Raw genomic sequence first — 12479 nt, 5'->3', positions numbered from 1 at the left:
GCTGTTGCCTATGGACAGTAACAGCTTTAGCGTTTGGCTAGCCATTTGAAACATGCCCTTTAATGACACAGCTACAGAGAGATCACTAGGAAAACACGGTAGTCTATGCTAGGCAACAAAAAGCAAACTGATGTACACATGCAATCCAAGACCAAGAACCAACAATCAACCCCATCTCTGCAATTCTAATTGCCTCAGAACAAGGAGTAATATAGAAAAGGGAACCATCTTCTAATGTGTAGAAGTAAACACTAGGTAACATACACCACTTGTCTTATTTGAAGATGAGTCCAAGTTGTTCTATTCATAGCCACAGGCAAAGTCTTCCATATCCAAAAAAATAGCTGTGCAATAAAACTAGTGAATTAAACAAGACTGGGTAATTAAACTGAACAAAACAACTTACGTGTATGGAGACAGAGGTCCTAACAGGACTTTGGAAACATCCCGTTGTCCAAGGGTCATGAGGAGCAGAGCAAGGCTCTGATTTGTTGAATCTACACAGCCTCCCTGCAATCCAAAATGTTTTAATAATTAATCTCTGTACAAACCAGAAGTTTGGATGGGAGGAGAGTAACGAAGGAGAAAGATACACTTAAAAGGCTGAATTACCGCTCCTGATTTTCAAGGTCCAAAAAGATAAAAATCTAGATTTTATACCAATGACAAATTAATTTCACACGGCAGGCTGGGAAAGGAACAGAACTAAAACAAAACCCAGTAAAAAGGTCACATTAAAGATCCCTCCCGTCTCTCCCAACTTTCTAATATCACAGAATATAAGCACTGAAAAATTTTTTTGCAGTAAACTGAAAACAGGTATTAATTATAGTTCATGCACTTGAAAATACCATGAATTACAGCACTTTATGATAACTATAAAAAGTTACATTCAGACAAACAGTTCGACGTTAGTAGGTGCCAAACAGCAAGTTAAAAGTTGTTTCACACACATTCACCTAAGCCCTTGCTGCTAACTTTTATGGTTTTGAAACATTCTTTTCCCATTTTTAAAATGGGAAGAATTTTTTTATTGCTATGTGAAAGAGCCATGCATAAAATTATGTAGAACTACACATACTCTTGTATGTATTTGACTGTACTAAGTCATATATGCATAGTAAATTGTTTTGTATGCAGAAAGTGTTAACTGTGATGCATATGTAAATTAGAATTGGAAGGCTTTGTTTACAAAGCTTGAACACAAATTACTATAAAGGTGTATTTATATATTTACTATAAATAAAGGATACTTTCAGTCAAGGCTGCTGTACAGAGAATTTGCCAACTATTACTATGCAAACACACTGAAAATAGAAAAAAGTATCTGGCATAACATTATTTCGGACTGTCCTCATATTTGTCCTGATGCACAGCCACATGAAATCTGTGAACAGTTTCCTGCTGGATCAGGCCTAATCCTAAACCCTCTAAATAGGGTCTCCGGAGAGAGCAAAGCTAAAAACTCATCCTTTTAAAACCAAGTTCTCTAATGAGGTAAACAGATAGTTACCTCTGTGGGCAAGGACTAAGTAAACTGTCATCATTTTAAGAAATAACATCATCCAAAAAGGCAAGGGAGAGGCAAAATAAATTTAGGTCTCAGATTAAGAAAACACAATGATGTGACAACCTCAGCACATTTACTCAGCGAGAGAGCAGAAAGGAGGACCTTTCCAAGGAGAGATACTGAAGGTTTAATTTTCCAGATGGCCTTGCTTCAGGGTGAGAAACCTCAGCTCTGTTCTTCTGAAAAAAGCCTCTGCACTTCATGCAACAAATGATACACCACACTGAAGGAAACACATTACATTCACTACCATATCCTAACTCCTAGCAGCAGGCTTGTACAGCAGCCCTTGCCGTTTTAACTGTGCGAACCTGCCACACCAAGGTGAAGTTCATGCATTCAACCTAGTGACTTCTGTGGGACTGATAAAAATTGTGCTTTATCTTGAGCAAACTGGGTACCTGCAGAATTTGCTGGTGCAATCTGGAGCCACAGCTCTCACCAGCTGTATTTGCAAATCTGAAACACGTACAAGAAGCAGATGAGATTTTGGTAAGGAGTACTCCTGACAAAGGACTTTCTGTATTTGTAGCTGGGTTAGTAATTCAAAATGCTCCTTATGACTTGGATGAAAACTTTACCTTTTCTGAGCTTGTTTTTAAAGCTGAAAACGTTACAAAACATGTATTTTTATGACCAAATGAATAAAAAAAGCTGCAATCAGCATGGAGACAACCACATCCTAAACAATATAGCAAAACATGTTGCATCCACCACATCCTAGCTGCTTACGTAAGTTCTCTTGCTGCAGTGAGTCAGTCATCCCCACCACTGTTGTGCGTTAGCAATGTGCTGTTATGCCCATTCCCACACAGGCAGTTGCCAGACAGGAAAATTAAGTGGTTTTCTTGTAATGTAATGATGACAGAACAGTAACTTGTGCCAAACGAAGGACATGCCTCTCCCAAGGAGGCCAACTTATTTCTCTGAATCCACCTGCCACTTAATCAAGGGTCCAAAATCAGAAACAACCCTCCCACAAGAAATGGCATGGGCAAAGTCAGAGCCGAAGTACTGACATTAGTTCCAAAACATCTGACATTTGTTACCAACCTAGGATGCAGCTTCTAGTCCGTATTAATTGTTTATGGCAGTTTCTCCATTATTGTTTCTATTGACAACAGAGCCAGATCCAGCTGGATGTGACAATTTGAGACACAGATCACTTAATATCTCATCCATTTTGAAATGTTACACAAATAATACAGCTGACATGCACACAGAAGTATCACAACTCTGGGTATTGGACAACAGTGTTTCGAAGAGGACTGTTCTTCTCGGCTTGACCCCAGCTCTGATTTAGTCTTGGTTATATTTTGGCATACACATAATTTCTTCTATTACCCGTGCGGTACATATTTACATGCCTCAGTAATTCATTACATCAAGTGCAGAGGTGGTGGGGTTTTTTTTCTTTTTGAGAATGGAGCAGAGCCTTGTCACACTGAAGTAAGGCCATGCTGAAAATTAACCCTTCAGTGAAATGCTTCACTCATTTTAGCTCTAGTTAAATAAAACAAACAGCCTTACCCCTCCTGCCCCCACAAATCCCCCTAATAACTTGATGTTTCTTCATTAAAGAACTCGGCCTTAAATAGCTATTGCATCCTTCCCTATTTCTCATGATCACAAGGAATATAAGCATTCAATCCTTTTCCAGTTCTTCCAGGCCTTTCCATTCTGCCAATCATCTACTATACAAAGTTCCCATAACTAATACCTTTTGAAAACAAGAGGAAAATCCTTCTTGGCCTTCTACAATTAAGCTTAGGTATGAACTGCATCTGCATTTTCAAAGACAATGCTAGCCAGTCACTCCATGCCCCCTCGTTCAGGCCCACTGTAATTAGCACTGTGACTTATTATTAGTCAATTAGCTCTGACATCTTTCCATCAACGAATGTACATAAAAAAACCTCCACTGATTCCAAGAATCATATGTCCTCTTTTATTTCTTTTTGAAGGCTTTGTAAAAGGGACCATTTAGCACTTAACATAGCAAGACTCAAACCCTTAGATTTCCTAGGTGGTAAAGTTCACATAATAGCAAGCATTAAGCAAGCACTTGAAGAGATGTCCCTGGGCCCCTTTAAACAGCAATGAACTCCAGCAGATTTGTGGGTGACCCCGACAGCTAAAACCCTTCTACAGAGAATTATCTCTAGTGCTCCCAGAGTGCTTTTTTCTGGTCAACCCTCCCTCGGCTCCTGCAGCACAGGACCTACAGGGAAAGACTCAGACAGAGAAATAATTTCATAAAAAGAGGATCTAAACACAGGGAGATAAATTCTCCCTTCAGCCCTGTATTCAGTGAGTCACTGGTGTAAAGAAAGTAGGACTTAAGGAGTGCCTGTTTAGAGCAACACATTCTTGTCCCATGCACAGCTTTCCCAAATTTTTACTGTTTTACTAGATGTGTTACCTAGGCAATAAAACGTAAAAAAAAACCATATCTGCAAACTAAGCAAACATTGCATGCTTTGCAACATGTTTTTATATACTCTCCGGGGTCAGCACTAGATCAAACTGACCTAAGCTCAACTGAAAAAAAACCACCAAAAAAAACCAACCAAACCCCCAAAATCAGTAAGAAAACACTAACCAGGAATTTGGAAAGATGGGCTATGTGAGCATATGTGTCATACAAAAACTCAAGTGTGCATTCTGAAAACTAGAGAATGAAACCCACGATACTGCCTATGACAGAGGTAACGGTGAATTCATGAGCAGTGAATAAGGACTGAGCACTCCCGTGGATAGGCAGCGCAACAGCCAAAAATGCTAACAAACAAGAACTTTTCCACCATGAGCTCCTGCAGCGGAGGACCTCAAGCAATTTGTACACTGCTCAGCACCTGTCGGACACTCTTGGACTGAAGCGGCCCACACACAGAAGAGCAGGAGCACTTTCCAGGAGCACCAGCAGTACCACAGTGGGCCACAGCTAACAACCTCACCCACTCAGAATCTGATCTTCAAAGACATTGAAACCTCACGGTCTATCACTTTATCATTCAAAGACTTGCCTGACCCTGTTTCCTCTTCAAACACTTGTTCTGGGATCCTCAGTATCCTGGTGCTTTGCAGAATTTGACTTACCACGTTCAAATGGCTGCAGTACATTAAAGCAGAAAATTACCTGGTTCAGGCCTTTCCAGCCCTCTTCATTTCAGTTCTCTGACGTCTGACTCAGAAGAAAGTATATCTGGACAAATTCCCTCACTACTTTCAAACTGTCAATTGCTGGATGGTTTTCAAAGGAAAAAAATACCTATTGCTGCTAGTAAAGTATGTAGAAATTGGATTTTTGGTGCTTCCAACCATCTGACTACCCGAAGATGTTTCCCAAGAGGTTTACACAAAGCAACAGATGTATCAAATTTTAGGTTGGTTTGCTTGGGTTTTGGGTTTTTTTTTCGGGAGGAGGGAGGAAGCTGAAAGATTTCACAGCTCACCCCTCAAATAAAAATAACTACCTGTCACAACATAATTGTAGAAACAGACATATGTTTCAGTCACTAGTTGTGACTGCATTCTCCGTGCATGCTTTCAAATGCAAGGCACCTGGACTGCAGCCCACAAACCCCCATTTGTGGCGTTTCTACGAGATAAGAACCCTGGGCTAGAAAAGGAAAGTGCTCTAGCAACATCGTGCATATACTGAATAAACAAAGACAAAATATTAATGGCAGACTGGAACAAGTGGGCAAGCTGGTAATTCAAACAGATGAAGGGGTTGCAGCAGGGAAAGGAAAAGATAACATAGGCATAGATTAACAATCTACTACATGCATGGATGTGATTTATGAGGTTAAGGAGTATTTTTATAATTGACTACATTACCTAATACAGAATCGCATTAATGGCATTTTTAATACTTTGCAATACTTAGTCCTATCAGGTTATTTCAGTTCACAGCAATTGCTTTTTTTAAAACAGTGAGTACAGTTTGTAAGTGACTGCCTCCTAAAGGCCAAATGTGTTTTATCAGTACTAACAGCTACTTATTTTAACATTTGTGGAGATACAACAAAAGCAGGTAGGTTCTTTATTAAATCAGAAACTCACTGTGATGCTAATCACCAAGTGATTTGTATGACTGAAAGCTGGTCTTCCACGTAGTCTCACCACACATGAAAAGCATTTTAATTAAAAAAAAAAAAAATTATGCTGCAGAAGACTGTGATGCACTTAAGATTCCTAGGCAAAGACTGTCCTAGCTCCTTTTCAACAAAATCATTCAGCCAATTCCTCACACAACCAGCAGGTTTCAGCACATTTGACTGTCATCATCACCATAAGCCAGCCACCACTGAGGCTAGCTGGGTTTTTCTGCCGTTTTCCTCCTATGTTCTCCCACTCATAATACCCCATTCCAACCACTAGTTTAAGAGCATTGACTCTATTACTCCTCCAACTCATTATTTAAAAAAGTAACAGCCCACGTGAAGCCAACTGAATTCTGCTGCAGACAGAAAGGAACGAAAGAAAAATGTGCCACTGCTATGATGCATAGTAACATCTCCTGAACAGGAGAAATAACATGGCCCAGTAAGTCACTGCACTGTTAATGGACCCATTCAAAACCGCTCCTTACCTGGATGTAGATGACACTGGCAGCAGCAGATCATCTCTCTGTTTCAGTCTGAGCTTGCCTGAGAGACCCCCCAAACCACCTCTTCCTTTACTAATATATCATTACCTTCTTCCCCTATGGCTATACACACAAAACACATTGGCCACTTACCCTGTAGACTTCCTCAAGCAACAGCTTAGCACAGTTCTGGCCAAGTTCCTCGGGAAGCACAGCTGCTCCTTGGCCCTGAGGATTTGAGGCTAGCTCAGCACTGAGAATAGTGCCATTGATGGTTTCTGCAGTAAGGCACATGCCAAAACCGGGTGATCTGAAAGAAAGGGAAAAAGTGCATTTGATTTAACAACAAAAATTGAGTAGAGACACAAAAACTTCTCCCAGTCAACCTCCTTCTCAAGTCACAAACAGCTCCTCTCACAGGACAAAACTGGGAATTTGGACTTGTTGACAAATTTCCTGTTCTAGACATTTGATTTACCCTGGAAAAAACATTAACAACAGTATTTAAAAGTTGTTTAATTTAAAAAGTACTACTTGCCCCAAACCTGCTATGCTGGCTATTCCTGGCAAACTCTTTAAAAAGGAAAAAAAAAAAGAAAAAGAATAGAATATCCAAACCTCAGAATTATCATCCTCTAGTAAAAAGAAAAGTGTCTTTCACATTTATTTAATTCATGATTGATGAACATTTCAAAGGTATCTGGAGTTTCTCCTCTGTGACATTCAAAACCAAAACTAACTTTGTTTAGGGATTGAGGTCTTTCCCTGGAAGCTTCAATATTTAGCAATATTAGACCATAGCCATGGCACCAAACAGGAGAATAACAATTAAAAAAAAAAAAAATTGATTGACATTACTTGTATTTCCAATCACTTCTTTTTGCTTTCAGTTCAACACCATCCAAATCACTACAACCGTGTAAGAACTCGGAACATACAGCTTGAAGAAAGAAACAAACCCCCTATTTTCCTCAGAGCTTAGGATCCTACAAAATGTTATTGTGAGAGTTAAGAAACATTTTTGATACAAGAAAGTCACAGATGGCTGAGTACAGCTTGTTGAGAAATCAGAAAATTGTAAGGGAAGGAAAAAAGAAGTCAAGATCATCTAATTTATAGGCTCTGGAAGAACCCCAATAGCTAGCCATTCAAAATAAAGTTAAGTTAACTTGTCACAGTTCTGGACTCCTGCTGCTTCCACCATACAGACTTTCTAATTAAAATAGTTCCACTGACCCAAAACTATAAGGAATGTCACCAACATCAACAAACCACAAAATCAAACCCCAAACACCAATACACACAAACTCTCCCAGTGCCAGAAAAACAACAGTTCCCCCAGAGGCATTTCAGTAGGGTGGGAATGAAAAAGATATCAGTGGTTCCCACCCATATTTAACTGTCTGCACTTGCTGAGCAACACAGAAGGTATGTTAAAGATGTTTCTCTTCTTTCCTTCCACTGAAAGACAGAGAGATCTAGACACCAGAACAGTGTCTAAGATGCTATTTTTTGGACAAGTATCCTTTAATAACTATACCCACTGGCAGATTTTGTGAGTGTTCAGAAGCATGTGGCAATCTGCCTAAATAAAAATTAAAATCATCCAGTACCTCATGTATTAGGAAGCATCTGCACAAACTTTTTGCTGTAAATGCTCAAAACAGAACCGTGAAGTTTCTGTTGAGAGAGACATTATAGGTGGCAGAAGATGCTCCAATAATGTATTCCCTGAAGCTTCTGGCACTATGGAAGGGGTATAGTTCAACACTGTATTCTGAAATGGGGACTTGGTTTGTGCTGGGCACAGATGGGCTGAACTAGTTAGTCCTTGCTGGTCTTACTCATCACCAAAGGCAGCACTGGAAAGAAAGAGGCATATTGCTTGTCTTCCTTGTCCTGCCAAGCCAACACACACGCACATGGGCACGGGGAACCAGGTAATAAAAAAAAGCTTTGGCAAAGTGGTACAATATTAGTATCAGGTGTACTGCAGTCATACTGGTGCCATACTTATGCTGAATGTGACAGCACAGCAGCATCGGAAGGCTACATGCACCAGCAAGGTGGAGAGGGGTTCAGTTCCTCTTCTCATGCAATTACTTATCCCTCTCCATGGGCTACTCATGCAAGTAGTAATGGCGCTGCCACAATTAATTGGACTTTTCCACTTTATAAACAGATAAAAAACAAAATACGACCTCAAAAACTCATAGCTCCCAGAAAAATGTTCTCAATTTTGATCATCATTAACAGTCTGGAGCCACAAGACTTTTTAACCTGGGGTATCAAATAACATGCAGGATTGGAAAGGAAGAAAAAAAAATACTTAGAAGTGAGTCAACAATTTTTAGATTTGTAAATTTGCAAACCTAACAAGCTTTTTTTAAAGTAATATTTCAAAAAGCAGAAGGAGTGAAAGAAAATGTGCATGCTTGGATCTGAGTATACAGACAGAAAAGAAACAAATGAGATACCCAGAACTCCTTTAAACTCAACAAAAAGTGACAAGAGGACAATAAAGCTGACAGGTATCAGTAAAATTGTCTGTATCACATCCATCACTTCTGTGTCCTGCTGGCAAACAAAATCTGTGGAAGTACAGTAAATTAATGTCTTGATTTTCCAGTCCTCATTAGTGAAAGGACATTCTCTCAGCTATTAATGTAATGGTAAAGCAGAAGACAACCCATACAGCTCAAACACTTTCTAAAACAGTTTAGTCCCATCCTTAATACTACCATTTCCATCAGAAGGTGTATGGTCAAGTTTGAATGTTACTTTTCACAACACACCACAGCACCTCTGATTGTAATCTCAGTTCAAAGCAACAGGTTTAAAACTGAAGAGAGCTCAATTTGCCTTTAGTGGCAGTAACGATGTATTATAATCCTTGTCTAAGAAAACAGACAATTTCTATCCCCGTACCACAAGTAAAACAAACTTAGCTAGAAAATCATTCCATTTTTTCCCCCGAGAGAAACATTTATTACACGTCTGCAAAATAGGATGTCATGGTCTAAAATTCAGTAAAATTACAGATCACAATAACCTAGCAGATGAACAAATGCAGAATTACAGTTCTGTTCCCTGTGAATACTGGATACTCACTTTCCAGAGCTGACCCCCTTCATATGATCTGTGTAGATATAAACGTCTGGGAGGAATTTATTCAGGATGCTCCTTGCAGATTCCACCATTCTGTTTGCCATCTGTGGTGACACTCTGACAGAGTATCTACATTTCCGAGCTAAGGAATTCATTGTGATCACAAACGAAATTTAAACCAGCGACTGACAAAAGTGGCTAAGAGGTCCCAGTGCATTACTTCAAAGAATGTGGTTTTGTCCTATACATCCATTCATGAGCGCTGGTCCATTTTCCTGTACTTAGAGGAACACATGTGTGTAAGTGCTTTCTACAGTCTTTTCAGTGATACACACTGAAGTGAAGTACACATAACACATGATGAAGAACAGATTACTATGAATAGGTAACCACCTATCTTAAAAATGCCCTTCAATAATTTTAAGTTGCTGTTCTGTCATCCCATGCTTTCTTATGATGAAGGAAGCCCTGCATGCTCTGCTCCTCGTATATTATTAAAAGATGGAGACGAGTGAAGTTTCTCTGGATTAGCAGCAAGAAATCCTGTCCTTTTTCTATCAGGGTGAAATTGGGTAGATTAAAGACAAATGTTTTAACGAAAGAAAAAGATAACTTTACAAGGCTAAAAAAAGGTATCTTTGCTCTCTCCAACTATTTTGCAGTGCTGTAAGGCTATCTAGTTCACTGGTTCTGGAGTCACTCGGCAACTGAACATAATGGTTCCAGGGAAGAAGAAACTACCACCTTCCGGCTCTCCCCAATCCACCTCCTCACAGTACACAAGAGATGAACTGCCTTTGTGCCCTTTTTCTCAGGTGCTGCTTCACTGATATTCCCAAGAGATCTTCAAATGTATAAAGCACACTGTGCTCCAAATTCCACCACAGCTAAAATGCAGACTCATGCTCTGCACATTTAACCACCCATCTGCACCTACATGCACATAGCAATGCAGAGAAACACACCCTCAAATCTCCCAGCTGGCAGAAGGGCATTTCCTTTTCTACAGATTTCTATTGCATGCTCTTGTGGAGAAGGTAAACCAAAAGCTTTAAGATCTTCAGGGCAAAACTGTAAATAATAATCAGAAAACTGATTGTTTTGCACAACGGGTGCACTCAGTATTTTGCATGACTATAAAAAGTTGCTGCAGCACAAGCTCCCCATCTGTGAGTAAGCAGAATTGCTCAACTGAATCTTGAAGGGACAAAAACAAATATATAAAAGACTTAAGCACTTATCCTTCCAGATGTTTTGTTTTCTACTGCCTTGAAAGACCAAACTAAAATGAGTCTGCCTCTCACTGGGCTTACTAAAGGCAAACCTTTATCCCTAAGAAAAAGCCCAGGAAAACATAAAGGGAAGTGGGAGCTCAAAAACCTGCAGTTCACATACATTCACCAAATCCAAAGTGGCGCAGAACCACACTGTGTATTAATTTAGAAAGATGGCACTAAAATCATGATCATTGCTTCCTCTTTCACACAGAAACAGAGGATCGAACTACTTACTACAGTGGTGGACAGCGGCGTAAGGCAGTTACTTTCTTCATGGAAAGGCCATGACAAACACCACCAAAAGCACACTGAGCTGCCACCTTTGTTATTCTACAGCACATGCACCCATTAAAATTGCTGTCACTTGGCAGCGCTGCACCTGTCCAAATGCCGCAGCTGGAAACAGAGGTCAAGGTGTGCTGTTTCACACGCAGCTATGATGGTATGCCATAAAGTAGAAGGAGGAACAGGCTGCAAATCTGCACCTCTGGCAGGAAACCTGCCCCCATTCCTGCCTTCCTTTTGAATAATCAAAGCCAGATCACATTTGTGACTCTCAGAATCACAAATTAAACTATAAGTTGGCCAATGCTCAAGGGAGAGCAGGAGCTCGTGAAATACAACCTTTAGCATACCTTGCCTGTAAGGGATTTCTGCCTTCTTCCTATGGTGACAGCAGATTCATGATAGATATCACATAAAAACCACAACAGAAAAATAAAGAAAAAACGCCAAACAAAACATTAACTACATGTACAGTTCTGTTTGCAGAAGTGAGTACTCCACAACAATATTTTGTTCTTATCTTTGTGCAGAAGTAAAACCACCTCCTCTTCCATGTCCAATGGTAATACTGAAGGTAAAGAACTAACAAACATTTCACAACAAAAAGCTCAGGTCACATGTGTGCAGTGAGGTGTAAACTGAACTAAAATTTAAGCTCCCACCCAACATTCTGCTAGACTCATTAATGGCCAAGATGCCACCTATTCAATGCATAACAAAACTACTTTTGTTACTGCTGGATTTACACGCAAGGTAAGATTCCTTTTAGTGCTGCTATATTATGTGGTGGAAGGTATTTTAACTTTTTCTTGCTATTGGCAAGTTTAAATAGTGCTGTTCGGTTTTAAATTTATTTACTTGTCTACTGATGCTATTTGAACAGCAATGGTCTGAACACAGCAGTTTTGAGACACGATCCTGAAATCTAGTTGTGTGATCCCTCTGTGTAATGTCACCCTGTGTTACCTGGATACCTGCTCACCAACATGGGTGTACTTCTGCAACTTCAAGTTTGGAGACTTTTTTTTTTTTAAGGCAAATTCGTTTAAAAGAAGGAGAGGGAAAAAAAAAAAAGGATACGCAGTTCCTCTGATGCGTTTGATTTTGCCAGGGTCTGTGAACTGAATAGGCTGCAAGACCTTTCTCACTGGGCAAGCAAAGAGTATCTCCCCACCCCCTTTGGGAGGCATTCCTCTCCGGTTGATCTAGAAGCAATAATGGAAGAAAAAAGCAGGTTAGTAAAGAGCACAAAGAATGTACTTATACACTCAAAGATTACAGCTTTTATTTCACATATAATAAAGTGTTATCAGTGGGGATATTGTGTGAACACAAGCAAGAAAAAGACATCCTAAAGGCATAACTGGATTTTGCACTAAACCTGTAAGAAAAAATTTGATTAATTTCCCCCCGCCCCAAGTACAGTAGGGCACAGCTTCTCAATGGAAAACAAAACAAAAGAAAAGCAACCAAACAAAAAACCAATACCTTTACTAGGAAGGCAACCTGGGCTTAAGACTGGTCTCTTAATAGCAAATCTGTACCTCATTGCTGAAGAAAGTCTCTAAGTGTTTGACGCTTGGTATGTATACAGGGGACAAGGACGGACTCACCCCCGAGCAGGCCCGGCCAGCCTGAGCCTGTC

General features: G+C 39.9%; 1 protein-coding gene across 1 annotated transcript; it reads right to left on the bottom strand.

Annotated features, from left to right (window-relative positions):
* Positions 1 to 402: 402 nt before the first annotated feature.
* On the bottom strand, positions 403 to 12033 carry RCL1 (RNA terminal phosphate cyclase-like 1). The gene is made up of 4 exons (XM_010296923.1): positions 11915 to 12033; positions 9276 to 9401; positions 6318 to 6474; positions 403 to 510 (listed from the first exon to the last, which is right to left on the bottom strand). Exons 1-4 carry the CDS (start codon positions 12022 to 12024, stop codon positions 403 to 405), a joined length of 501 nt encoding a protein of 166 aa, XP_010295225.1. The 5' UTR covers positions 12025 to 12033.
* Positions 12034 to 12479: the final 446 nt, after the last annotated feature.

The sequence above is a fragment of the Phaethon lepturus genome, unplaced genomic scaffold (assembly GCF_000687285.1).
Source record: "Phaethon lepturus isolate BGI_N335 unplaced genomic scaffold, ASM68728v1 scaffold34031, whole genome shotgun sequence".
In the NCBI taxonomy this organism is placed as follows: Eukaryota; Metazoa; Chordata; class Aves; order Phaethontiformes; family Phaethontidae; genus Phaethon; species Phaethon lepturus.
This window is presented reverse-complemented; position numbering and strand designations above follow the sequence as displayed.

What these genes read in the sequence shown, in the direction of transcription:
- RCL1 (XM_010296923.1), bottom strand. Translation starts at nt 12,024, where the DNA reads ATGCCTCCCAAAGGGGGTGGGGAGATACTCTTTGCTTGCCCAGTGAGA. An exon ending in AAACGCATCAGAGGAACTGC is followed by an intron (nt 9,402 to 11,914) that starts GTATCCTTTTTT and finishes TCGGAAATGTAG; the next exon opens with ATACTCTGTCAGAGTGTCAC. An exon ending in TGCTTGAGGAAGTCTACAGG is followed by an intron (nt 511 to 6,317) that starts GTAAGTGGCCAA and finishes TTTGGATTGCAG; the next exon opens with GGAGGCTGTGTAGATTCAAC.